At 40.5% G+C, this 27,595-nt stretch overlaps 1 protein-coding gene across 1 annotated transcript in view; it reads right to left on the bottom strand.

Annotated features, from left to right (window-relative positions):
* dntt (deoxynucleotidyltransferase, terminal) overlaps positions 1-27,595 on the bottom strand; it is a 103,746-nt gene that overhangs the window by 58,104 nt on the left and 18,047 nt on the right. The window contains exons 4-7 of the mRNA XM_063491716.1: positions 12,867-13,037; positions 8,834-8,905; positions 8,508-8,631; positions 5,763-5,895 (exon numbers count right to left, since the gene is read on the bottom strand). Coding sequence (XP_063347786.1) covers positions 5,763-5,895; positions 8,508-8,631; positions 8,834-8,905; positions 12,867-13,037 — 500 coding nt within the window. The remainder of the gene's footprint in view (positions 1-5,762; positions 5,896-8,507; positions 8,632-8,833; positions 8,906-12,866; positions 13,038-27,595) is intronic.

Here is a 27,595-nt window from a genome sequence, read left to right as displayed (position 1 = left end):
GCTGCTGCTTGACAGCAGCGAGAGTGAAGAAAGGGGCAGAGGCTGTGAATGGCTTGCAGGAACGCTTCAAAGGTCACTGTGGCTAATTCAGGGAGCAAGGAAGTAATAGAAAACAGCCATTAGAGCTGCAGAAGGCATGATAATGTTAATGGTTAGCATTAGCAGTAGACAGCGTGTACCCCTGTGGCATTTACAGAATGAGCACCTGGTTTACAGGTTCACTCTGCAGCTGCGTCTTTGGTAACACTTATTCAATTTGCCTTGAGAGCGTGTATTATTTTGTATTAAATATCAAAAGCTGTTAAGTGAATTCATTTTAACACTTATGTTTAGACTTTGCAGTATATACATATACATATATAGGCCTCGATGTGAAGAGTTGGCACTTCTTTAATGAGTTGACTGTTAGGACAGCGCTACTTGAGAATGCATCACAGATTTCCATCTGCTGACTGAGCAACTTTTGCCTACGAAATCTCCCAACACTCAGCTTTAATTGGCAAAGCTGAGATTCCACAACACTTCCAGCTCGTACAGTGCGCTTAAGTTGTTAAGTGAGTCTCGCTGTTAGCCTCTGCTGCGCCGGCAAAACCCACTCGAGTGCACTGCATAAATGTGTGCCGCGAATAGCAAAGAAACCAAAGTGGGAAGGAGACAGAGAGATCATCAGCATAAATTGGGTTTACCTCCTATCAGAGCTTAAGAACGACCTAATCTTGTCAAATAGTGGTTTTCCGTGTCTGTGTGTGTGTGTGTGTGTGTGTGTGTGTGTGTGTGTGTGTGTGTGTGTGTGTGTGTGTGTGTGTGTTAGGGGATAACATGGGAACTGGTGGTTATTCGAGGGGAAGCGGCATTTACGCTTTTCAGCTCCCTCCCATTTGAGCATCAGTATGTGTCAGGTCAGTGCAGATAATTCAGCAGCAGTCAGCGGAAAGGCGGATGACAGCATGTCGTGCACATTCTTCCAGCATACCAGGGGTTCTCCTTCTTCTTCTTCGTCTCTGCCTTTAGCAGTGCAACTTCAGAGCTCTGTTCCTGTTTAGCATTAGACACCCACTCCTGCTCAGTGGGATGTATGGATGTGAAGATTTGGGTAAAAACAGAAGAATTGATAGGCGGTCGGGCACAGCTGCACGTCGATAAACACCTTGTTTGAATTTAGGCCATCTAGTCTTTTATCGCGTGAGGGAAAATGCTAAATTATTAAGTGTTACTGCACAAAGACTATGAAATATACATGGTTATTTACAGTTTTGTGTGGACGACAAGGCGACACGCATGAATAATACAGATCTGCGAAGTGTTAGGCTACCGGCGTCTGCAGGCTAAGCTCTGCAAAACTTAGGTCACAAAAAAGCAACCAGGCTTTGTTTGTGACTATGCATCATTTTCCCCTTCTATCAGCCTTCCCATCCACATTTCTTGCTAACACAGCAGTGCGAGGCGATAATCAGGAAGATACGAAATGAGAACAAGAAAAAGCAGCTAAGTGTGGCCTATACTTCGTGACCAGATGGCTTGTTTTGCTCTTTCCTCCCCTGCAAGCTGATAATGAGGTTTGTTTTAGAATCACGACACCCCGAACTAAGCCGATAAGGAATACTTATCTCAGCTGTTGTTCAAGGCAAACTGTGCGGTGGGACTCGGCGGCTGTTTGCGGATTTGAGAGGAGACACCACTGGCCCCCCTCATCAGTGTCACTTTGAGTCATATTCCAGACAATTTGATGTTAAATAAGGCCCTCAGTAGGGACTTGCCTGCCTCATACTGAAATAAACACAGTGTTCCGCTGACACTGCGTGAGCCTTCACATGCAGTTGTGGAAGAAGCTGTATTTTCAAGTGTAATCTATTTTTAATCCTCCCCTCCAACAAAACCGCTTTAAGACTTGTCACCCGCCTTCCACAGCTGTCCTTTCAATAAGGCTAATGTCAGTGGCATCAACAAATCCTCGCCACGCTGTTTCTCTCTGAAGTGGATGACAGCCTGAGTTTATTCCAGCACACGAGTTATTTTGTGAAACTTTTGGGAGTCGTGGTATCTTTTTGTGCATCTTCTGCCGAGATGAAAGATTTGCCAGAGCCGGGTGCAGCTATTTAAGGAGGTATATAGGATATGCACATTTCCATTTTTGACAAGGGGTATCGGCTAGAAAGATGAAGCTAATAAGAGACTCTACACCAGGCTCAAAATTATAGGTAATTAAATCGAGCTTTGACAGGACTTTAGAAGGGAACATTTTCAAATATGTCACCATGAAACGAGTAAGTGGATTATTAGTGGTACTGCTGGCATCTTAGAAAGCATATGAACTATTTTGGTGTAATAGACCTCATACTGCCTCCCACTGTGTTTAAACCATGTCTGGAGAATCAGCCTTTCAACAAGATAAAGGTAAATTACTTACTTGCTTACTGATAATGCACAAGTTATCGTTCTTCAATTATAGCGCCGCATGATTCCAATTAGGTCTATCTCGCTCTCTCGCTCCAAAGTCTGCACCAAATATGGGGTGAAGTAAATGTGTGTTTCATCTACCCGAATTCGAAGCCATAAAGGCGCTCTTGCAGGCCCCTTTGCACTTTGCAGCAGACTCTTGGCCCATAAATCTTGAGCTGTTCCTCTCCCTCATTCTTGAAGTTAACTATCCATGATGCTCTAATCACCTTCCTCAACTCTCTTACCACATTTCCCCTCTGAGCAGTTATTTACATAATCAGACATCATTCCAGCTGTCATTTAACTATTTGAAGATTGGAGCGTTTTTTTTGTTTTTTTTTCCTTGTGGATTTTCACAACATCCTTATTTAGGAAATTTGTGAATCTTTCCCATTTACACATTTGCCCACCCCTCCTGATTTCTTAGGTTGTTCTTTTTTTTTTACATATTTGCCACATTTACATGCTTCAGATCATCAATCGAAATTTAATATTAGACAAAGATAACCTGAGTAAATACAAAAAGCAGTTTTTAAATGATGGTTTCATTTATTTAAAAAAAAAGTTATCCAAACTTACCTGGCCCTGTGTGAAAAAGCAGCTGCTCACTAGACCTGACACCTGGTTGCACGATCCTGGGTAATCAAGTGTTTTTGATAACTGGGGATGAGTCTTTCACATCAGTGTGGAGGAATTTTGGTCTACTATTTTTTTCAGAATTGTTTTAATTCTTCCACCCTGGAGGGTTTAAGATCATGCCAAAAATCAGTCTGATTTAAGTACAGACTTTGACAAGGCCACTCCAAAACCATCTTTTTGAGCCATACAAAGGTGGACTTGGTGGTGTGTTTTGGATTATTGTCCTGCTCCATAACCCAAGTGCGCTTGAGCTTCAGGGCATGAACTGATAGTCAGACATTCTCCTTCAGGATTTCCTGGTAGAGAGCAGAATTTATGGCTCCAGCAATTACAGCAAGTTGTCCTAAAGCAAGAAAACACACTACCACCACTGCTGGTATGATGTTCTTTTTATGAAATGCTGTGTTGATTTTGTGCCAGATGTAAAGGGACTCAAAACTTCCAAAACTTCCAAAAGGTCTTTGGTTTGTCAGTCCACAGAATTTTTCCCAAATGTCTTGGAGATTTTGCTTTGGAAATGTCCCATGCATGCCATTTTACCCAGTGTCTTTCTTTTTGTTGAATCATAAACAATGACCTTAACTGAGGCAAGTGTTGTCTGCAGTGCATTAGATGTTGTTCTGGGTTCTTTTGTGACTTCCTGATTCTTGGAATAGTTTTAGTCGGCCCAACACTCCTGGGAAGGTTCACCACTGTTGCACGTTTTCTCCATTTGTGAGGCTTACATCGTGGTTCACTGGAGTCCCAAAGCCTGAGAAATAGCTTTGTAACCCTTTACAGACTGATAGATGTCAGTGATTTTGTTTCTTTAGTGGCATGATGTGTTATTTTTTAAAATCTTTTAACCTACCTCACTTTGTTGGACAGTTTCTACTTAGGTAATTTCTTGATTCAACATTTCTGGCAGTAATCAGGCCTGGTAGTGAAATTGGACTCAGTTTTTCCCCAAAAAATGTGGTCAATCACAATTAATTCATAATTTAACAAGGGGGGGAGGGGAAATCAAAGGGCTAGTTTTGTTTTTTATGTAATGTATGTTTTGAGCAGAGAAATAATGCCATTTCCTTAATAAAATTAAGTTAAGCCATCCCTAACAAAGTGCCCACTGAGTGTATATATCATATTTTTCACAGGTGATTTTTAATAAAACACTCGTGTGATTCATGTAGGCAGTAGGTATTTATTTGATAAAGGTGTGCTTGTCTGCTAGTTTGAGTGTTAAAGGTTACTTTGTTTCAACCTCTGATTGGTCTACAAGAACTGCAAATAAAATAGATTTCATTTACAGTCTCAACACTGGTCTAAAAATCCATGAAGGGACATGTGTATGGCCTACAAAATGATTTTAGGGTTTGGCTGTTGATTTACAATTTATTTATTTTATTTTTTATTTATTTTTTTGCAATGCGCAAAGAAAATGCTCACAGCAAGAGAAATCAAAATGAACAGTGGACGTGGGTTAAACGGCTTGAGGTAAGAAACAGATTTCAGGAAAAGCACCATGCTGTCTCTTTGTTTAGACAATTGTGTCATTCTGGAGTTGCAGTCGGCATCTGGTGCTGCAAATATTTCCTCCTAGTATAAAATAGTGAAGTACTCTGATTTCATGCGCATTTGCTGTAAAGCTAGTATGCTATAAGGATCAGCATGTAAATCGGTGTTGTATATTACAAAGTGTGTTGAATTTGGACTCAGAGCAAAGCCTTAATGCTTTGCTATTTGGCTACACCTGACAAATGTGAGATAATGCCACGATACCGGTCCTGTAGCTAAAGTGACTTTTTTTCCCGTTATAAAAGTTAGTGTATAGTAATTTTCTACCAAACACTGACAAACAGAATACAGCAAATGCAGAAAAGGAAAACTTTAATAAGGTTTTAAGGGAGCAGGAATAACTCCAGTAACATGTAATGTTTGCAGCCCAGACACTATTAAAGACCATCAGCTAAGCCGCGGCAGCTCTGTCACCCCTGTAGAGAGGCAAGCGCCCGTCCTTACTGCCAGACTGCTTTTGAATTATTTACCTCACACGCCACTGGTTACGGCTGGATTTTTACAACACCACAGAGCGGAGTGCTCCACACTTACTGAGCCACAAAGCACTGCGCATAACAAAATAAATAAATAAATAAATAAATGAAACAGCACCACAAAGACGTGCCAATGGAGGGAGGCACTGGCTGCGAGCAAACAGTGGCACTCAGCAGGTAGCTTTACAAGCGCACTCACTGTGCACTCTGAGACTGACAAATGTAATGCACTTTAGCATCTTAATGTAAATGCAAAACTTTAGCAACCCGTGCTATCTGGCGTTCTGTTTTACTGTCAAGAACAAAGGCGTGAGATGGGGAATATTCTGCGGTGGTAAATGTCAAATTAATCCGTTTTGTCTAAGAACTCTCGAAAACTGCAAGATGCAATTAGACACCAGCGGCTCTGACGCTTCTACCCAGACACTCACTCTGTGACTTCTATGCTCTGATATCAGATAATAATAATAACAGTAATAAGATCCACCTGGGAATCAAGCAGACCTCTTGAGGCTTTGCTAATGTCTTTGCTTTCCCTGTGTATAATATGAACAGAACAATAATGGGGGATGGGGAGGGGCGAGGAAAGACTGAAGGTGCCGTTGTATTTCATCTTCAAATATCAACACTGAAAGGAGGAGACAAGTCTTGTACCTGCGAAAGCCACCTGTCAGTGTGAGTATGGCGTCCGGTGTGATCGCATGGACAGCTTCGTCAATAATGTTCCCCAGGGCTTGGGCCTCTGCTTTACTGACAGCCCTGGAGATGTCTCCATAATGCAGAAAACCTGCAGGGAAAAAGACCACGTGGTTATTAGTCTGGAAGCCAGCCATCAATCATAGCCATTTGCTCCGGGGAAGTGGAGAGTCAGAGTGAATTAAAGGTAAGGTAAAAATGGGATGTGTTCTCCTGGCTGATAGAAGACGGCCGCCGGTGTTCGCCCGCTGCAGACACAAAACGACTGCAGCGAGCGCAGAAACGGTGCAAAAATTATAATTCATGGATCGATCGGTATCTCATTGATTTGTATTTTCCTCTGTCTTTGTGCTACATGAAAAGCATTAATTATCCATTTCTTTTTTTGTCCCCCACCGAAGAATGGAGCTTCCCCCAACAATTAATTAGAAAACCTTTAATGATATTTCTGCCTCTAATGAAGTAAATTAAATGGGATTATTCGTGTTTCTGCTCTTTTTCAAGACTCGTCGAGCACGACGGAGGGTTCAGGGTTCAGACAAATTTTCCACGTCAAAAACTCACACGGTATTTCTCCGCACGGAGTCGACACCGCAGTGTTCCAAATGATCGATTACGACCAGTTTGATGAAGGTGTCTGTCAGCGCAATACATTATGGGACGGAGTTTGAAAGTGAATGGAAACCTGCGAGCGATGCAGTACAGTGTTTTGAATTACCACCTTGTGCAGTGCTACAGAATGTGCATCCAGCTACACTCCAAGCAGCAGAAGAAGCAGAGAAATGATGCAGACGAATGAAAAGCTGAATATCAGTATTTTTTTTTTCATATGTGAGAGCACTGTGGGGTATATGTCACTGTCGAAAGCTGATGCTATCTGCATGTCTGGCTGCTTCTGTCTTGGTATATTTCTTCATATTTCTCACTCACGTATTCCTTTCACATTTGATCACATCTGTTTCTTTTATATTTTTAAGAGAGGCACTCCAAACACCTTTAATTCTGTCTGTTTATGGTTTCTTAAGCATGAAGCCTAAGCAAACTTTTTCCTTTAGCACCACCAACAGGTTCACATTTGTGGGTTTCGGGCACATCTCTGTGGATTGTTATATTTGATGCGGGCCCTCGCTTTTCATCAGGTCATCATTTTAAACTTTACGCCGAGCACTTCGGTTTATGACCGCGGAAATTAATGACGTTCTCATCAGCCTCGGCCGACCTCAGCTCCCACTTGTGAGTGAAGCATCCATCAAATCTGCGTTTTGTAGTCAGAAACTCCTCCGACAAAAATAAACAATGAATTTAAGATTAATGACAACGGCTCACGGAAAATTTGCACGGAGGCTTCGAGTTCATGTCACAGCACGTCGTAGAAGCACACGAGAACAGAGCGCTCCACCTAAACTGAAAAACATCTAAGGCCACACAAACCTGCGCTCTATATGTTAATTAGCAAATGCTAGCTTTATAACACAAAGATGGAGATTCATAAGATATTTAATTACCAGGGGACCTCGTGTGATCGCTAATACCAGAAGCATCTAATAATTTTCTCATTTCACAGCTCTTACTAGTACTAGAGGTCGAATAAGTGTATGTTATCTTCTTCATGGAAAACCTGGATGCTTTATCTATTTTTGTCATCATAAATGAGAGGCCTCGTCGTGTGAAGAGCACGGCAAATCCTCACAACATCACACATCTGCGCGCCATAAAAAAACGTTGTTGTAAATTGCAAAGTGAGCAGCAGGATGGAGCGGTGTCTCCCAGCTGCGTGCTTGCTGATTTTTAAGTGGCATAAAAGAGTTGTTCATCTCAATAATGTGTGACATGCTCTCGGTTGTAATTTCACTCAAAAGCCAAACGAGCCAAAGTAGTGGACAGAATAAATATTGAGGGGAGGTGGGGGTATATGCTAAAATTTATGCTGTCGCATACCACAAATACCAGCCTGGCGACGGTTGCTGGAGATGAAGTTTGGTGGTCGTTAAACTGTTTAGAACACATCATCTGGGCTTTATGAAAACCAAGACAAGATGAGGCGTCAATCCATGAAGTATTTCACAGGAGAAGTAAAGAATCTGAGCTGCTGTTGGAGCTACGAACAAAAGCAGGGCCTCCTCGCATTCAGAATCATCCTCTGTGCATAAATGCATGAAATATCTCAACCTCAGCCAAAGCATCTTTGTAGAATGGCTCAAAAATAACTAATAACTGTCACAAATGAAAAATGAATTTTCAGCTTTTGGCCAGTTTGCTTTTCTTTTAGCCTCACAGAGCCACTCTTGTGGCCCTGGGCTGTAAGTTGTTGAAACAATTTTAGTACCAAATTAATTCGATGGCCCGCACTGTCGCGACTGAGTGGTGAGACGTCTGCACCATGCCTCCCCTTCAGAGTCACTACTTATTGATTTAGGTTGTTTTTTTTGTAAGAAAAACTCTCCTGTTGTGGGTTTTTTTACAGTAAACTCCCTGCTGATCATATCTCACTTTAGAGAAAACACATTACCGCTAGAGGCTCACATCCTTTGGGAGTAAACAAAAAAAAGGCACAAATAAAGTCCCAAACGACATGCAGCCCCACCCCCCCGGAGGGATTTAACAATTAGGCCTTTGAGTCTCTCTTGGAAGCGAGCTCGACTTGAAATTTTTCCTCTATAATTTGTAAAGTGGCGGAGCGAGGATGGTGAGATGTTGATGTACCACTTTGTTGCATCCGGTTGAGATGAATGCTGGGCTCCGCCAGAACGTCGCTGAATGAGCGCAGCCCTCTGCGGTACCACTTCTCAGCTGTCTTAGGTCCAACCCCAAACACACTTGTGAACAGCTGGCAGGAAACGAGGTAAGTATGTAATCAAGGAGACATGCTCTGAAATGACAGGTTCTTCTGAGAAGAGGTAAGCATTCAAAGTTTCCAAGAGCTCCGAGTCCTTAAGAGGGAGCAACAGAGCGCATCATTTTCACAGCGAGTTAAAAGCTCCAGAATGGAGAAAGCGAGCCATCGACTGAGCTGTTATTCATCCACTGACCTTTAGTATTTGATACCTTTCATCCGAGAGTATTTTCTCGACTTCAAACGAGCGGCCGTGTTGAAGGATCTCCTGCAAAACATAAAGGCGGATGATATTATCATCAAGGAAAGCAATGTCTGTGTCAGCATCGGCGTGTTTTCCCCTGGGTTCCCTCCCAGCCGGCTATTAACAAATGGGCCCCAAATCGCTGCTTATTTGAGAAACCATCCACTTATATCAGGCGTCCTTATTTCCATTTCTTTTCCTTTCGACAAATAACGACTTTGTTGTTGCGAAACCTGAGATTAATACCTGTTTTATGGCAATCATAAAAAACCCCCAAGGTAATGTTTTCCCCCAGATTCTGTTGTTTGCTCCGAAACTGCTTTGTTCTGCATTTAATTGCCTGCGTCTCTCAGCGAGAGTGCCGCCAATTTTGCTGGTCACATTTTAACTGTCTTCATTATGTGAAGGCGTAAAAAGAATCAGGTAGCAGCTATCTGGTTAATATCGGCCAGGGAGAAAATGAGCCTGCATGCTTTTGCTCTGGGATAAGTATCCGTGTGCATTTTGAGCTTGTGCATGAATGGATGACAGCCTGTATCGGTGATCCAGTGAACCTAACATCCACACTGTGAGTACAATGCAGTTTGAAGCAGCCTTCACTGCTCAGTGATGCATCCACCCGTCCACCTCTGCTTTTCAAGCCCCCAGCTAAGGCCAACCTCAAAACGCACGGATAATGCTTCAACACACTCCCCGCTCCAGGAAAGACACACTTCTTTACATGCACGGCTCCTCTCCCTCTCTCACACACACACACACATATACAGCAAACACATATACTGACTATTCATCCCCCAACTCTGCCTCAGTGCTCCCAGACTTTCATGTCAGTAGGTTTATATCTTTTCCCCACTTTGGATGTTCAGTCAGCAGTGAGCAGTTCAGTCGCTGACAGAGTGTCGCTCCGATGTTCACAGGCACATCAAGCGTTTTGTTTTCACTCTGTTTGGTTTCACTTTGTTTTTTGTGTCATGTCATTTTTGGTGTTTTGAGCGGCAAACTGTTCAAAGAGACAACCCCAGCGAAAGGCGTGCGTCTGAATTGTGCAAGAAGAACAAGAAGGAGAGGTCACTTACAGGCAGTCTAATTTGGTCTCCCCGGGACATTTATGCTATTTTGTTTAATGAATCTGACTCGGCGCTGACAGCTTTGACAGATTCGGAAACGCGCTGTGAGTCGCGCAGCGTGTATGTTAGGTTTAACGTGTCAGAGAGAGCCGGGTTGCTGAGCTCACCTTGTTATCCTACAGGGACCCGGCGTTCTCTCAGAGCGAGCATCCGCACTTTCCCTGACAACCTGCCATGATTCCTGCCCTGAGCTCGAGTGTAGATGAGGAGATGTAGTGACCCAATAAGACTTTTTTTTTTGTCTCAGAGACAAAATATATTTGTCTGATACCCATCAACGTGTGCTGCATGTGTGCAGCAAAGTTTTATTCATACGTCTGTACGTCTTTCTTTCATATATTTCTTAGAGACTGAACTCAGCATTGAGAATCTCCTCCAGAAAGGCTTATGTGTGCAGATGGTTACTGATTCAGCTACATTCTCCTTGCTAGCACAGAGAAAAAAAACTATTTCTAAGTAATGGAATGCTTCATATACAATAGAGCCAGCCTATTTAAACTACTTCTGTCACATCAATGCCTCCTTATTTAAAGTGGGCCTATTATATTCATTTTTAACTCCATATTTTTACTCTTGAACTCCACCGCAGACGCTTTGCATGATTCACAGTCCTTATTAAACCTATGCTGTGCCTTGGTGCAGCCTCTCAACAGACGTTTTAACTTCCTTTCATCAGCCTTTAAGTTAACTTTTTACTGATTCGCTGCCCCTCGCAAGCAAATGGTTTGGACAGACGGTGGGTGGGGATTCTTTGCTCACAACCAGAGCTATGTCTCTGAAAATGATAATCTGATCTCACTACATACGTACAAAAAGGGAATAAAACCTTCTGAAATAATACACAGCGCTGTGCAAAAGTCTTGAGCCATCCCTCATTTCTTAATGTCCACAATAAATTTGCAGTGCGTGCTTAGAAAAAGAAAACTGAGGAGAATGGACAAGCAGAGGGTAAACGATAAGGTGCAGGTCTGAAAAACAAACTACAGCAGATGAACAGAAAAGACCTGACACAGGACCTGTGAGATCCAACTGGCCCTTCAGCTGATCCAGCTACTGTTCACTGAAGCCTCACCAGAAATGGTGATCTTAAGGAAGGGAAACAGGCTGAAAAGGCTGTGGGATGTGACATCACACAAGCAGTGGAATGACAATCGTTGGCAACAGGTCTTATGGAGGAATTCAAATTTGATTTTCTTTGAATTTCAGACTGTAGGTTTGGAGATCACAGTTTTAAATAGCTCTATATAGCAATATTATCACTTTGACCTTCAATTCAATCTATTGACCTTGAAGGAGAGGTCAAGTCATAGTGATATTAAATCTTTTATATTTATACAGTACTTTCTACATGTTGACAATACACACCACACTGCAAGAATCATAGTTATAAGGCTTTTTGTCCATTTCAAACCACTAAACCATTAAGTTGACTTTGAAGACCTTGGTGGGCGTAGCCAGATTTAATAGATTGTTAACATGACACCACTACACACCACTACAAAGTTTGACCTGAATTCATTCCAAACTTTTCAAGCTATCGTGTTTACAGACAGAATGACACGCACGTACGCAACCAAAAATATAACCTCCTCGGTGGAGGTAATGAGGAGTGGCTTTTGCCAGGTTTTGTATTTGTCCATCTCTTGATGTGGTGTGTCTTTTTTTCTTAATGTGAATTTTAATCTAATGAAACTGGAGAAAGAAGTTCATTCATTGGAAACTATTTCCAGCAGCACATTAATAAAGATAGTGATTTATCGTACGGGTCCTCATCAATCGGCACTGAAATTACACCCCCTCCCCCTCCCCGTTATGTGCTGCATCTTACTTTATTTTATTTTGATTTATTTCAGAGCCTGGTGTTTGCAGAGGTGACATTTGGTAAAACATTAATTTTACAGTAATGTAATGTCAAACCCCAAAACACGTCCATGTATAGAATTTATAGCAAACTACTCAATCTGGAAAGTTTGCAATTAAGGAAAAGAAATGCCGACGCTTTTGTCCTCATCATCAGTGAGCTGATGTCGCTTCACGCTCACAAGGACTTAGTGATCACATCTGTTATACAGTTCAAATGCTTAGAGCCTAACTACTGTCAAACCCCCACACACAGGTCCGTGGGGATATTGTCAATATGTAAACAGTCTATTGGGCACGCAGAGGGTTGGTCACGGTCTTGTTCACTGCAGTAAAGTCTTGGGTTTTTTTCTTGCCTTCCTTTGCAGAGGAGCAAAAAATACGAGGAGTAATAGTTGCCAGAAAACGTATCGTATTTGAAGTGAAATCATTTGAGACCGTTGCCAACATGCGCTACTCAATTAGGTGTTTTATACAAATGGCTTTACTGATCCCTTATTTGCTATTGCAAAGGATCAATCAGTGTCAATATTTTACGCTGGTGTTAGTTAATTCTGTCACTTCATATCACATAAGCATAAATATTAATAATGGCCATTGGTTTTGAGTGCTTTAGCTCATAAATCACATGCTGTGTGTTTCGAATCATCGCCGACATCTTCCAAGCGTGTTTCCAAAATATTAAACTGTATCTTCATGGCAGCAAATTATTTTAGATCATTGCACAACTGTATAAATAGGGTCCGGGAAGTTGCGTGAGTTATGGTTTGCACACCTAATCTGAAAGCTTTGATTTTGCGACGTTGCATTCAAAAGACGTGTTGTCAGAAAATCCAACCCAGACGATAAAATGAGGGCAACAGTTTCAGTTTTCAGGGCATTAGACATTTCTTTATATTTAGTTTTTAAGTGACACGTGACACCAGAACCAAAATACAGAGGGAAAATCCATTGGCTATTAACTGGACTGCTGTGGATTAAGTGAAACTGGGCCTTACCTCTATGACACACATAGAGTGTTCCCCCAGGCAGGGCAGGTCTTCTGTGACCCGTAAATTCTGCACCGTCCAGGGCAGACTCTTCAGCACAGATGCAGCCCTCCTGAAGGCCAAGCACGGACCCTCCATGTCATTGAATTCATGGCTCTCTGCCAGCACTTCAAATGCATCCTGCAGTGAGAAATCGGAAAGTACAGGTGAAGGAATAATTAAGAAAGCAGATCTTATTCACACCTAAAGGATGTAGATTAAAAAGCATAACAGGGCAAAATTGTTGCAAATAAAGTAAGAGAAAACTGGGAAGAAAAAGAGAAGCCAAGTAAAAATATGTCAGGTGTGCATTCACATGCGAGATGCATTGACCCGTAGAAGGAAACCAGACAGGGAGAGAGGTTTCCTCCCCCATCCTCTATCAGTACTGGCTGTCTCTGCTCCTGTCCCTGTCACCGTCCCTGTACAGTAGAAACCTGCTGCATGTTGTTTTTCTTCAAGATGACTGGACAGAGACATTAGAGGCTGGCAAACACCAGACAGGAGCCTGTTATTTTCCACTTGTTTACAACAGCCTCCCATGGGGCGAGCCACAGACTTTCTCTGTACAAAGGCAGGATTTTTGGACCCTGGATTGACAGAAAGGAAGAATCTACCACATTCACAGCTCTCTATTTTTGAAATCAGAAGCTGCTTTAATCATTATTTCATCATTAAAAATCAAATTGATCAAGAGGCTATGAGTGTTTTTCATCTTGTTGTCTTTTTTTTTGTTTTTTACTCATGAGCATTGGTCGCAGACACAGGAAACACGGCTGATGCAGGCACGTGCATAAATGATGGGTAAATATACTGTAAATGCTCAAGTTTGCCATATCCACTTTAAAGACAGACAAACTATTAACAGCTGTTTTAAAAAAAATCAGGTAATTGTTTAAGGAACAACAGTACTCTAATGCCATAATTGGCCACTTTGTACTACAGAAACCGAGCACAGTTCAGTTTTGCACCCTTAATTATACAGAACCAAAACAACTCTGTGCCCAGCACTTTTCTGACATTTTATCAACAAGCTGTTTATTGTTTTTCCAGGAAAAATGCTCAAATTAACTGATAGCAAAAGTAATAAGTGCCCTACATGATTTCATAAAAGTAAAATACACTACCTGGTCACTTTATTAGGAAATCTTAATCATCTTGCTACAGTTACAGAGACGTTAATGAAACAATTACTAACGAGAGTGAATTTGTTCAGACGTTTATCTAAATAGAAAAAAATAAATATTGAAATGTAGCACTTAAGGGTAGCACTTTAAAATAATGCCACACACTATTAAGCATTAGTATGTGCTTAACTCATCATTTGTTTATCATTACTCATCCATAATAGTGCATTTATAGATAGTTATTTTTATCCATCTGTTCCTATACATAGTTACACCACATACAGCTATCAGTGCTATTACATCACTGCTAGTAATAATCATAATCATAGTCATTATATCTGTATTTATAAACGGTGTGTCATTAACAAGCCTCACTTCTCTTTCCCATCAACCAGTGGCTGCAGATGTCTGACTCTTCGTGACTCTTGGTGCTGTTCGAGATCTCTTCCTGATAAAAGGGAGTTTTTCCTTTCCACTGTCACCAAGTGATCCTCATAGGGGATCATTTGATTGTACAGCTTTCTTTAGTATTGTAGGGTCTTTACTTTGCCATTTAATGTACCTTGAGGGAAATGTTTTGAATTGGCACTACATAAAGAAAGCAAAAGTGAAATGAAACAGATCTTCCAAATACTGCTGTGCAACATATAATTTACTTAAAACTAGTAGGGTGCCTCATCTGACTGTAGCAATACTACTTAAGCTCATGCGTGTGCTTTAAGAATTTTTTTTTTTTTTTTTTTTTGTGGCGTCTTAACTCAAAAAGCTTAGAAAGTGGTTAATAAATGGCCACATGGTGGTACAGTCATTGCTAAATCCCAAATAGCCATTCATTATTATTATTAGTATTATTTATATTGGTTAAATCTCTCAGAAACTCTGTAGTGGTTTAAAAAAAAAAAGGGAAAGAAAAGGTGGAAAAGGAAAAATACACTTGATCTACATCAGTCACACTCAAGATTTAAGCCTTTAATTAACATTAACAGAATGACGAGAGAGAGAAAAGAGCTCATGAAACAAGTGTCACACTTTCTAATATTGGAGTATACTGGCACGCAGCAGTACATTTGGCACCATGTTCAGCTGGACCGCTTCACAGTTTGAAGTGATGGGCTACCGTTGCGGAACCAAGCGGAGGAAAACATGTCACCACAGGAAAGTTGGACCATCATCATTATTGCAGTCATTCATTAGCTAAAACAAGCAATGCTGTTGTGTGGGTTATGATAAAACATGTCAAAAGACTCGGAGATGGAGCAGGTTTGGTGCAGTGAGGAGTGAAAAGAGCAGCAGGTGGGACTGGACTCAAAATACTGTGTGTGAATTACTCTTCTTTCAAATATGCATCTCTTTTTCTGAAAAAATAAGATAGGTTTATTGAAGCAACATGGCATTATTCTTTAAAGCACCGTGTGCTTTAAAGCTGCTCAGGCATAATGTAGCTTGTCTAGAATGACAAGGAAACATTATTTGATGCAATTATCACGATTAACTCATTTATAGAAGCAGAAGATACAAATTAGAAATGTGTTGCTGCATGGAAATCCTCTGAGTATTCTTCCTGCCAAAACCCCAAAGCATGTGCTACTAAATCATATAAATGTGATAATTGCCTTGTTTAAAAAAAAAAAAAAAAAAGTGTTTAGTTTTTTAGCTCATCCCTGTTCTGTCACTATTTTACTGTGCATACCTCCAAAAACAATGCCTTGCTCACTAACTCAAGTGCTGTGTTTTGATATCAAGTATTCCGTCTGGAAAGTCATTGTCTATCTATTGACAGCAATGCAAAACTGAGACAATGTGCAAATCTGCTACCTGTACAAAAAAAGCTTTTTTATATGTCACAGCATGCATTTCCAGCTGCATGTACAAAGGGCAAAACGAATGACTTGAATGAACTGACGCACACTGTGAGTGAAACTGGAGTGCTCAATTAAATTTGTCCATTTGAGTACTCTCTTCGCCACAGCAAGGGCCAGGTTTGCTTAAAAAGATCTGGTTACACGTGACTAAAGCGGCACACTTTTTGACAGACAGGGCCCTGTAGTTTTGAATTCATTTATCACCAAGTGACTCACACATTTGTGTAGAGTCAAATGTGAGAAAGAAGTTCAATTCCAGATATCTTAGACCAATTACTCTATAAAGCGAGCAAGGTTGTTAGAAATTGCAATATTTAACTGCTAAAGAGCCATTCAGTCACCAACAAGTAATCTGACTCATTGCTACTAAATTCAGTATTACATTACAGTCACAATTATGTTATTACTTTAGTTACAAAATGTCTTCAGTTATCTACATGAGAAAGTAGGAAGGGGGAAATCAAATTGTGTGTTTAGATAAAAATAATGAATGGCTTGTAACAGTATAGTTGGGACAGTATGTAATGTAGCATTTATAATTTGGCTAACTCTTGCAAAGCTGTTTTCTATGTAAAACAGGTTTTAAAAGAAGGCTGCATGCAGACACCATGCCATTCACTTGGCAAGCACAGAGGAATATTTTATTCAGTACATTCACACGTGGAGTTTTTTTTTACTTTGTTTTTCATTCTAAGCACATGTTTTTTTTCTAATTTCTCACGCATCCATCTGATGTGCATCTTAAAAAACACAAAAAAAATATCTGTGTCTTTTGGAATCTTTCTTTTTACTGACCTGTGCACTATCAACAACACTTCTGAGTGCTGTGAAGAGGTGTGTAGTGTAATAAAAGGACCACAGATGCTTCTGTTTTCCTTTTTTTATGCACTCCCATAAATTTATCCTTTCATATTACATTGTTCAATTCAGCATTAATAAGAAGCTTTTAACTGGGTTATTTTAGGTTAGTTTTTCATATTACACTAACTCTAATGTGTTGCGATACTGCCATTTATGTGGTGCATGAATCAATAATGTTTAAGAATAATAATAAAAGCCGATGCCACTTTAATATCATATAGCCTATCCATCTTCCACCCCCCACCCCCCCTCCAAGAACAGATATTGAAAAGTAAGGAATTTGAAATCCTAGACCTGAACTTTAATGCAGCTCAGTGTTATCAGAGCTCAGGGCAGACCTTCATTTCCTCTCCTCTAGTCAAGGCGCTATCTGAGGTCAATGCATCACCCGCAGTTCTGTGCAGACATGCAGCATCAGGTCAGTGAGCAGCAAGACTTTAGCCCAGCTCACCCAGGAGACGCAGTGACCCGTTTACTGCAGCACATGGAAAAAGAATGACCCTTTACAGCACACAAACACACACGCACACGAAGCTAGGTTCTCCTCACAGCATGCGACAAATTGGAAAAGCAAGCTTGTTATTGGGTAGGTGAAAGGGCACATTGGTATTGTGCAAGTGTTTAGTGAGAAGGATGTGTTACTAGCAGTTTAAGGAGATGTGTATGGAACAGTGCTCTGAGGCTACCCGAATCTGACTTGACATAAAAACCACAGGGTAAACTTCAGATTATCCAAAGTGTAAAAAAAAGTTAGAAAAAACTCTTCCTTCATTTCATCATTGAATGAAAAGCAGGGAGGATTCAAAGAAAGCTTTCAAACATCTCGAAGGAATTTTGCATCAAAAAGTGATCAATAATTGTCAGAAAAATGTACACGACTTAAATCAGAAAATATTTAGCAGCTAAAGAGCCAAATATTTCCAAATATTTAGTTGGTGGAGACCAAAACAGAGCTAAAAACAAAGAGGGTACTTTTCTGTATTTTCGCCTCTGTACACCACCACTTCAAACAATCAATATGTGACTGAAGTTAGACTTTCAGCTTTAACTCAAAGGCTCCCTTAGGTTCCCTGCTTATTTCTTGACAAATTCAGCTGATTTTTGAGCAAACTTTTGCGGGTGGAATGGTTGTATAGCACACGTTTTTATTGTCTTGAAAAAACTAAAATTGGGTCTACATGTTTAGGTTCAGGTTCAGGTTTAAATATACACGTACACTCATTTAAATCTTCTGACAAGGTGGTTCTGAAGATTCCACAGTGTCTCATAATTTGACACAGCCAAGACCTATTAACTTCTGGTAAGTCACCATGATTGACTGCAAGTGGAAGATTCTCTTTGCTAGAATAAAAAGGATTTATTTAAAATAACTCCCTGGACCGACGTACACAAAGAGTAAGTTCAAGAAAAGTGATGATCTATAAAGGACAATTGTAGATTTATATAAGTAAGGAAGATCTTATGAAGCTATTTCTGAACAACTGCAGATACCAAAGTCATCAGTTCAAACATTTGTATATAAGTAAAAGTTACAAGTTATTTAATTGTTTAACCACCTTCCCAAGGTCTGGAAGAACATCCAAACTGTCACCCTCAGATGAGAGGAAATTGGGTAGAATGTTGAGGAACAACCCAGGGACTACTAAGTCTCAAACCAGTAATGAACTGGAAACGGCTGAAATACCTGCATCCCTGTCCACAGCGAATTGAACTTTAGCTCACCATAGACCAAAAAGGTGCCAACTAAGAAAGAAGCTGACAATTTTATCGGTACATTGCACAAAGTGGTTAGAATAATGACAAAGGAAGACTACCTCCAAATTCTTCAACTTCAACTGCAATCAAAGGCTAAGGTTGAAACTTGGACACAACAGGAACACAACACTTGGGTGTTTTCTGGAATTACCTTCCAAAAGCCCTTACCTCAGCCGTATTTAAAATTTGTGGACTATGCTTAAAAGCCTGGTCTGTACCAGGAAATCAACCAATTTAAATCAACTTTACCAATTTCGCCAAGAAGAATGGTCAAATATCCCACTAGATTAATGCCAGAAGCTTGTTAATGGCTACCAAAAGTATCTGATTGAGGTGCAACCCTCTAAGGGACGTTTAACTAAATATTGGTGGAGATGTATGTATATATTTGAGCTTGAAAATGGTCCTCAGGGCCCTGAGTCATTTACTTCTTTTTCTCTAATTGCACTAAATGACTTAACCACAGTAATAGGCAAGATGAAACCCTCATCATGCTCATTAGAGAAATTACCTCCCTTTGGGACTTTCAATAGCATTGGTCCATTGTTGCTGTCTATTATTAACAGTTCCCTGAAGCAAGGCTGTGTTTCCTTCAATATTAAACATGCTGAGGTAAATCCTTTACTAAAGAAATGTAATCTTGATCCCTGCGCTATTGGTAATTTTCACCATATTTTGTAATTTCCATTTGTCTGCAAATTATTGTAAAAAATTGTAGAAAGTCAATTCAGAGCCTTATTATACAGATTGGAGATTTTGTATCCATTTTGTCTGGTTTTCAAAAGCAGTACTTCATTGAGACTATTCTTTTGAAGGTCTATAACATTCATCATATATCATTCGACTTGACCTCAGCACAGTCTTTGATACTGTTGACCATACGATTTTACTAAACAGGGTTAAGGTTGGCTGGTATGTGACTTTCCAATAGACTGTTTTCCTTCATGTGTATCTGATAGGGCTTTCTCTCTTAGGATAAACAAGTTCTTCTCTGACTTTGCCTCCATAATCTGTGGAGTTCCACAAGGTTCAGTCCTGGGACCCTTATTATTTTCTTTCTACATTTTTCATTTGGCATTATTCAGTGTTTTTCTTACATTTCTATGCCAATGACATTCACTTGTGTATGTCTTTAAGCTTCACCAGCTGGATAGGTTGTCTACCTGAGCCCACTGTTTACCCGAATTAGGAACTGGCTCCCTGTCTTAAACACCAACAAAACTGAGACAATGATCCTGAATTTTTATCCTAAAATCAGTCAGGATCTTGCTTCTTTTTCATGCAAATGCTACGTCCAGCATTTGAGATATTAGCATAATATTTGATTGGCGTTGATTCACATGTAAAATCTACTTCTCTCTTTCCTTCATGCAAGGAACTCAAGAAAGTTATTTGTGCATCTGTGTTATCGTGTTTATATTACTGTAGTGTTCAGTTTGCTGGTTTCCGTAAACCATCTCTTTTAGCCCTTTTTCATTAGTACCTAGTTTCCATTAGATCTGCTCGAAGAATCTTGATGGGGCTTGACTCGTTTTCCATTACACTTAATGTGCAAGGGGTTGTTATAGCAATGCAGTTGAATGTCACATGACATCATTTCTATGTGACATGAACACCACAACAAAGGAGGACATCATGGCGATGGTATACCTGCTGCTTTTGTCAGACTCGGGAATCACGGTGTTGTTTTTGTGCAGCCATTTCTCTTGTTTTCACATTTCAAAAATGGTGCTTTGATTTTTGTAAAGGAGATATTCTAGTGCAGGGCTCTAGACTAACTTTTTGACATGGGCGCACCGGCGCACCGGCACAAAAGTTAGGCGCACTCAAATTGTTCAACCGCATCGCTTAACACTGCAGTTTTACATGTGCACTTTCTTTGGGGGGAAGTTGCAGTCCATACAAACAATATTCATTTCTAAATTATTAACTAACAATCTTGTGCTTAAAGTGCTTTGTCAATATTGTAGAAAATGTTCAACTTAATCATCATCTTGGCCTCCTCTGATGACCCGTTTGCTGTTGCATGCTGCTGAAAGGCAATGGGGAGAGGGGACACTTGGGCAGTGCATTTATTGCAGCATATAATGTGTTTTCTGGATACACTGCTGCTTTTTCAGCATTCAAAGATTGATGGCACCGTGTCAGAGCTGGCTATGAATTTCAGATCAGGCCTTAACTTAACAAAAAAGTTATCAATAGTTCTTTTCATCTTTTCTTATTACCCACAGCTACATCCACTTCTGTCGGGCCTAGGCTACTCACTAGGGCTGGGTATCATCACTGATTTCTATAATCGATTCGATTCAGGTTCTCAAAGTCCTGATTCGATTCAATTTAGCCCCAGACAGTCAGAAATATTATAATTCTGATCATTTATCAGTACCGATACATGTGAGACTTCATCAGAATTGTGAACATCACAGCAGATGCCTTTGTGTGAAAGTAACTGTGAATAAAACACAGAAAAACATGAAGGAGATTTTCCTGGTCTGGCTTTTTATAGCAGATAACCTTAAAAATATTCTGCAATACTCTGTAATTTTGCATAATTTTAAGAAATTTAAATTTCTTCAGTATTGAACAGCAGAAAGTAGGCTTTCTTGTCCGAGGTCATTTAAGTGAAAAAAGAAAAAGAAAAGAAAAAGACAGCGGTCGACAGCGCTGTAAACAACGGTAGACTGGTGGGTAATAAGCGAATTTTGGTTGGAGAGAGACAAAACCTGCAGCTCAGAATCAGCGCAAAAAGACGTAAACACAGCGCGGACCCGACGCATCAGAATCGTTGAGCTCCGACAGCGTGTCCGTCTACGGGCCGTCGGGTGAGAAAGCCGAGAAAGACAAAGCTGATTCTGATGCGTCGGGTCCGCTCTGTGTTTACGTCTTTGTGTGGAGTCCGTGTAGCTGCTCTCATTTGCTGTTTGGTGGTTGTTGAAATAGTTTTGTGAGCTTTAATCTGAGAATCTGGCGTTTCTGGCAAAACACAGTTATATTTAAAAGTCGATTCAGGATTTAATGAATCGATATCGCTTTATTCAAGCTACTGACCTCCCTCTTCCACCTGCACTTTCAACTGGACCGCGGCCCATCAGAGAGGTCCCGCCCCTGACTATCTCTGATTGGTTTAGTCCACGATAGGGGCATAATGTGTGTCTGTTGTTGACCACACAGAGAGTTGCAGAGATTTTTGTTTTTTTTTTTAAATACCCGAACAGTTGGTCGCACCAGTGCGACCAAATATGTTTTTTTAGTCGCACCACTGAAATATTTGGTCGCAAATGCGACCAAATTGGTCGAACTCTAGAGCCCTGCTCTAGTGTAGCCACTGACTTGCCAATTGGTGTTATGCAGTCTGTTGACATCACATCATCTTGGAACTCTTGCCGAGTAGGTACTAAAAAAGTACCTGGTACCAGGTACTGCCACCTAATGGAAAATCCTGAAAACTGTGTCGAGCCACACAGAGTTGACCTGAGTAGGTACTAGTGGAAAAGGGCCATTTGACATCGTCAAGTGATACAAAATGCAGTGGCTCTACTTGTACTTGCAAAGACTTTTACAAGGAACAAGTCTTTAATCAATGTTCCAAGATACTGGAATGTTCTCCCACTACAGCTGCATTTAGCTGACTGTGTGAAATCTTAACTATCAGTTTAAAACTTTGGTGTTTAGCCATTTTTTTAGTGTAAGTTTTTTTATTGACTGAAACTGTTTTTAAAAGTACTCGTTCATGTCTGTCATTCCATGTCTTAACTTCATTTTGTATTGCTATTAAAGTACTTCATTTTTCTAATTTCTTGTATTCTCTTTTGTTGTAAACCACTTGTGACAACTTGTCTATGAAAAGTGCTTTAATAATAAACTTTATTTACTCACTGTATGTACAGTAAGTAGATTATGTACAATTATTTGATCTCCTGCTGAATTTGCAAAAACAAATAAACATGTCTCTAACTTTTATGGTAGTTTAATTTTAATGGAAAGAGACAGAATAAAACAAATAAAAGAATTAAAGATGTATGCTGTGTAATTATTCCACCCTTGAAAAGGATTAGTTCAGAAAAATCATAAAAAAACAACAAAAAACAAAAAACCCATTAATGCCCATGATAAAGTTTTAACCACAACTGCATAAAAATGGCTCTAATTTCTAGTCATTATATATACAATCATCTCACCTGTGGAAAACTAGAACTTTAAAGTGTCATATACAGAAACACACATAAACATGCACGGAGCCTTGGCACCAGTCTGTCAACTGTCATGTTGTCAAAGCAGCTGTGTGGAATCAGCGCTGCAGGCTTAAAAATCCACCCTGCAATTGCGTTCATCTAATTAATGAGGAGTTAAGTCTGATAGGGAGACTTGGTGTGCAGGGACGTTGATATAGCACGCCGATTTACCCCCCATTACCGACTATCATGAACATGCCTGCAAACCATGTTCGCACAGCAGCCCGCCTCACCGCATGCTCAAAAAGAAACCATGAAAGAAGGTCAGAGAACCCACTGAGAAGAGTTTTAACACGATTAGCATCTAAGAGATGGATTTTATCTGTCCCATATCTAATGAATGGGTAGCGGGCACATGCCTCCATCTTTTTTTTTTTTCATGTAACATTAAGTTTCATGGTTCGAACAATGAATAAAAAAGAATTTACTTTTTATGCATGCTGTGAAAGAGATGTTTAAGGCATTTTGTAATATTTATTATCTTTAGTCTCTCTAAAACTCTAAAACCAAGCACAGACAGGGCCTCGCTGTTTGCTCCAGCTTTGATCCTCTCTGAGCCGTTTCTTTGTTTCCTCTGTAAGTTGTGAACTCCATCGGGTAAAGGATGTATTCAGTGTGATGCATTTAAGGTTCAGTGCTCCAATATCCCCTCCAACCATCTCCTCATCTGTGACATGTCAGTGTTATCAATGCACTCGAGGTCTTGTGCTGCAAGAGAAAGAAGTCAAGATGTTTAGCTTCCCTGCCTCTCCTCCCCTGTGTTTGCTGGTATATATCTGCTTGAGGTTATACACCAGTCAACCAGAGCATTAAATGGCAACTGTACTCTTTAACAGCAGCAGCCAACTTCACCCCATACATCACAAAAATTGCCCGGGAACCAGCTCCCAAAACACAAAATAGAGCCCAAGGTGTTGATCCAGCTTCCAAAATTCCCTATATCCCGATCCAATTAGTGTCCAAGCGATGCACAAAAGGGGCCGATAAGTGCACGCATGTGTGCTACCATCAGAAAAAAAATAACCGATGCTCACCCAAGACATAAGTGTTGATTTTTTTTAACACTCTGCATCAGACTTATAGTGAACATATGACAGCAGAAAATTGGAGGCTAAGCAGATAGAAAAAAGAGAGAGTGTAAACTTGACTTATGTGCGTAAGTAAGCTGTGAATTTCCCAGTCACAGCAAGACAGCGAGAGTGGGAGAAAGCACAGGAAGAATGGGTAGGTGGCTAGGGTGGTGTTAGACATAAGAAAAGGGCATGTAGAAGTAATGTGGGAGTAAAAGAGTTTGAGGCAGAGATGGTGAGAGATAAAAAGGGAGCAGGGTTGAATAAATCAATAGTGCATGGCTGTGGAATGAAGGGCCGTTTGCTGCCAGCATGTGATTGACACCTCACTGGGGTGCTGTTGCTGGGACGATGCTCATCCTCTCTTCATGACTCTGACACCACTCTGAACCACCACTTCCTCCTCCTTCACTAACACATACACTGCTCCTCCGGATACACTCCTTCATCCCTCCTTCCTGAGATCACTGCAGGTTTTCCTACACTTCCTTTGTTTGTCTAACAGATTACCCTATATAGAGAGCTGTAAGAAGAAACTGCATCATTTAAAGCCCCTGGGTGTTGATTATTTGCTTCACCACATTGTATCTTTTCTAAATAAATTGGTTTTGTCCGATTAGAAAAAAAAAACAAAGCTTTTGTGTAATAGTGAAATATGACCAACTTTCCTCTGTTATTGTTTGGGTATTACTACAAAAAGTAAGGGTTTTTATTTCAAAAGGGGGATGTTAAGACAAATCCAGATGTTGTTCACCCACAGTGTGCCTCATCATGTGTTGCAGTAGTCAGAAGAGTAGTAAGCAATAGTTTTAAAGTTTAGTAAAAACTTAATCCCACCCTCTCACAGAAACTGGGATTGAAATGATTGGGGTTTTTTTTACTTATCTGTAAGTGAAATTATGGCTTTCTATCCATTTTTTCACATTATATTTAGCGGTAATGCAACACTCCACAATTCTTGAATAGAATGAACTAATGGGAGACTTCCATATTTGGTTCCACCCAAAATATTTCCATAGAACAACAACAAGATATCAGCCAGTCATGTTGCCTGTTGCTCTAATATATCTTCACAGAAGTCATGCCTTCTAAAAATGTTCAACAATTCAGGCATCTTATTAATGTATCCATCCATTTGCTTCCGCTTATCCTTTTCAGGGCTGCAGGGGGCACTCGAGCCTATGCCAGCTGTCATAGGGCGAGGGGCGGGGTACACCCTGGACAGGTCGCCAGTCTGTCGCAGGGCTAACACACAAAGACAGACAACCATTCACACTCACATTCACTCCTATGGGCAATTTGGATTGATCAATTAACCTATCCCCACTAACTGCATGTCTTTGGACTGTGGGAGGAAGCCGGAGTACCCGGGGAGAACCCGGGCAAAAGATGCAAACTCCACACAGAAAGACCCCAGCCTGAATTGAACTCAGGACCCTCTTGTGGTGCAGCAACAGTGCTAACCACCATGCCGCCGTGCTGCCCTACACGGTGGGGACCGTCACATGTCTGTGTGTTGAAGTATCCTTGGAAAAGATAGTGAACCTTGTAGTGGAAAATCCTTTGAGTGCTCAGTAGACAAGTGCTTTATAAGTACTAGTTTGTGTCTGCACCCAACTGTCAATCAAGGAGGCCACAATCCCAAGAAGAGTAAACCTTTCTCATTAAAACAAAAAAAAAAAAGTGAAAATTTTAAAATACCTATTGTGACAAAACCACATCTGTACCAGGCTGGCAAAGTACTTGTTTCCACTGCAAAATTGGGTATTTTAACAGGGTAGTCTATGTGGACTGACTTGCTTGTGGAGACTAAACTGATCACTCAAACACCTGCTGCTTTCAGCACTGTGCTCAATCTTTTTAATCCCTACAGATTACTGCTTGATTGCAACAGTTAATTTAATATCTCAAACTGATGGCAGACATAAAGACAGTATGGATTCAGTTAAATGAAAACTGCCCACCAAAGCCACAATTTACCAGTATCTAGGTTTACTTTTGTGTTGTGTGGCCTATTGTAGATTTGAGTTAGAAAACCCACTCACCCTATATTCCTCATACTCTGTATGTCTGTACTTTACACTGGGTAATGATATCACAAAATTGCATTTCTGGGCTTTTGGAACATTTTCCAAATATCCAAAGAATAATTGACTTTATAATTGGTTTGCACTACGGAGGTTAAATAATCATATGTCTTTTCTTCCTTAATGAACCAAATCCATCAAATTTAATGAAAGATTTATTTTACCTACTTTGGGATGCTTTGTGAGGAAAAATGTACTGACTGTTTTTCAGTGACTGCTTGGAAGAAAAACCCTTTTCGGGCACGTATGCATCAGGAGGGGAATTTAGAAGTCTTAGAAACATTTTTAAACATCCACGCAGATATGTTGCAGCCTGTTAGCTTCATTTTGTGGAGCTAGTAAAATTGAACCTATAGACCCAGAACTTGTGGGTTGTAGCCTCAGTGCAGTTCCAAACAACTCAAGTGTGGTTTGTTTTTAGTGTGAACATAATCCGACCCCGATCCGAACTAACTACCAGGTGTATGTTACAAGTTTGAGCTAAAAAACATCCCGTAACAGCGTCTGCTTTGTATTCTCAATGCAAGAAGGTACTAATGGATGTGCAAAGGGATGTGCGAGAAGGCAATTAGCCGTACAATGAATGCAAACTCTCTGTTTTCTTACACAACACCTTCTTCTTATATTTACTTTTGTTGCTTCTGCTCCAGACACATCTGGCCAATAAGCAGGCTGAACACTCTTACGTGGCTTTTAGTGATGTAATTTGAGCCACTTGGATTTATTCATGTGTAAAAAAAAAAACAAAAAAAACAAAACAAACCACGGGGAAAAGCTACAAGTTTACAAACTCATTAACGCCTTTGGACCAGATTAAATGAATTATAGGTGGGAAAAAGTCCTTAGGTCACTCCCAGGAATTCCCTTTATAACCATTTCCAATGGCGCGTTTAACGTTATCACCTGCATTGTGTCAACTTAGGGAAGGATAACTGTGAGGGATCCAATCCTGCAACTAGTATATGTACCATGAGCAAGCACAGCATGCCACAGTTCAGGTCCTCTGTTCTCAGTGTTCCTCTTGAGGCCATTCAGGACATTCAGTAAAACTGAGTTTGGCAGTCCGATTGTAGAATTTGAATCTAAAGTTCAGAAATCTGTGATGCCCCCAATCCTAACCTTCTAACCTTCTTCAGGATTGGTAACTCTGGGCTCTTTTACTGCTGTTTGGTCTCTGGGTCACAGCTGGACACCAGGCACTTATCACCAGTTACGATCCTCGAAGGTCGGGTCAGATTGAAACTGATATTTGCAGAAGTTGGAGGTATGTATGTCTTTAGAACTTGACCTCCAGGGAGTGATCTGAAAATAGCACCAGCACTCGAATTGGTGTAGACTGTGCAAGGAAATGACCTTGAAGGGAACAGTGGTAAAAACATTATATGTAATATGCAAATCTTCTGAATAATTGCTAAAGCGCCATAGTGAAGCTCAGATTTTGAGAGTCATGCAAATGCTTGACTGGTAGAGGCTGTCTTTCACTTTTATTTTTGGTTACAAGGTATTATGTTGCTGAGTGGTTGCTAAGTGACGGTAGCACTGGCTAGCCATGGCACACAGCAGTGTATATACCAAAAACAATAACTCGGATTCACAACGACAGTCAATTGACAGTTAATTCCACATAGAAAGGCCCAAGACTGGATTTGAACCCAGGGCCTTCTTCCTGTGACCTTCTTGCAGAGCAAAACACTGCGCCACCATG

This window comes from Pelmatolapia mariae, linkage group LG13 (assembly GCF_036321145.2).
Source record: "Pelmatolapia mariae isolate MD_Pm_ZW linkage group LG13, Pm_UMD_F_2, whole genome shotgun sequence".
NCBI classification, from domain to species: Eukaryota; Metazoa; Chordata; class Actinopteri; order Cichliformes; family Cichlidae; genus Pelmatolapia; species Pelmatolapia mariae.
The sequence above is the reverse complement of the archived record's forward strand: the minus strand, read 5'-3'. Positions and strand labels throughout refer to the sequence as shown.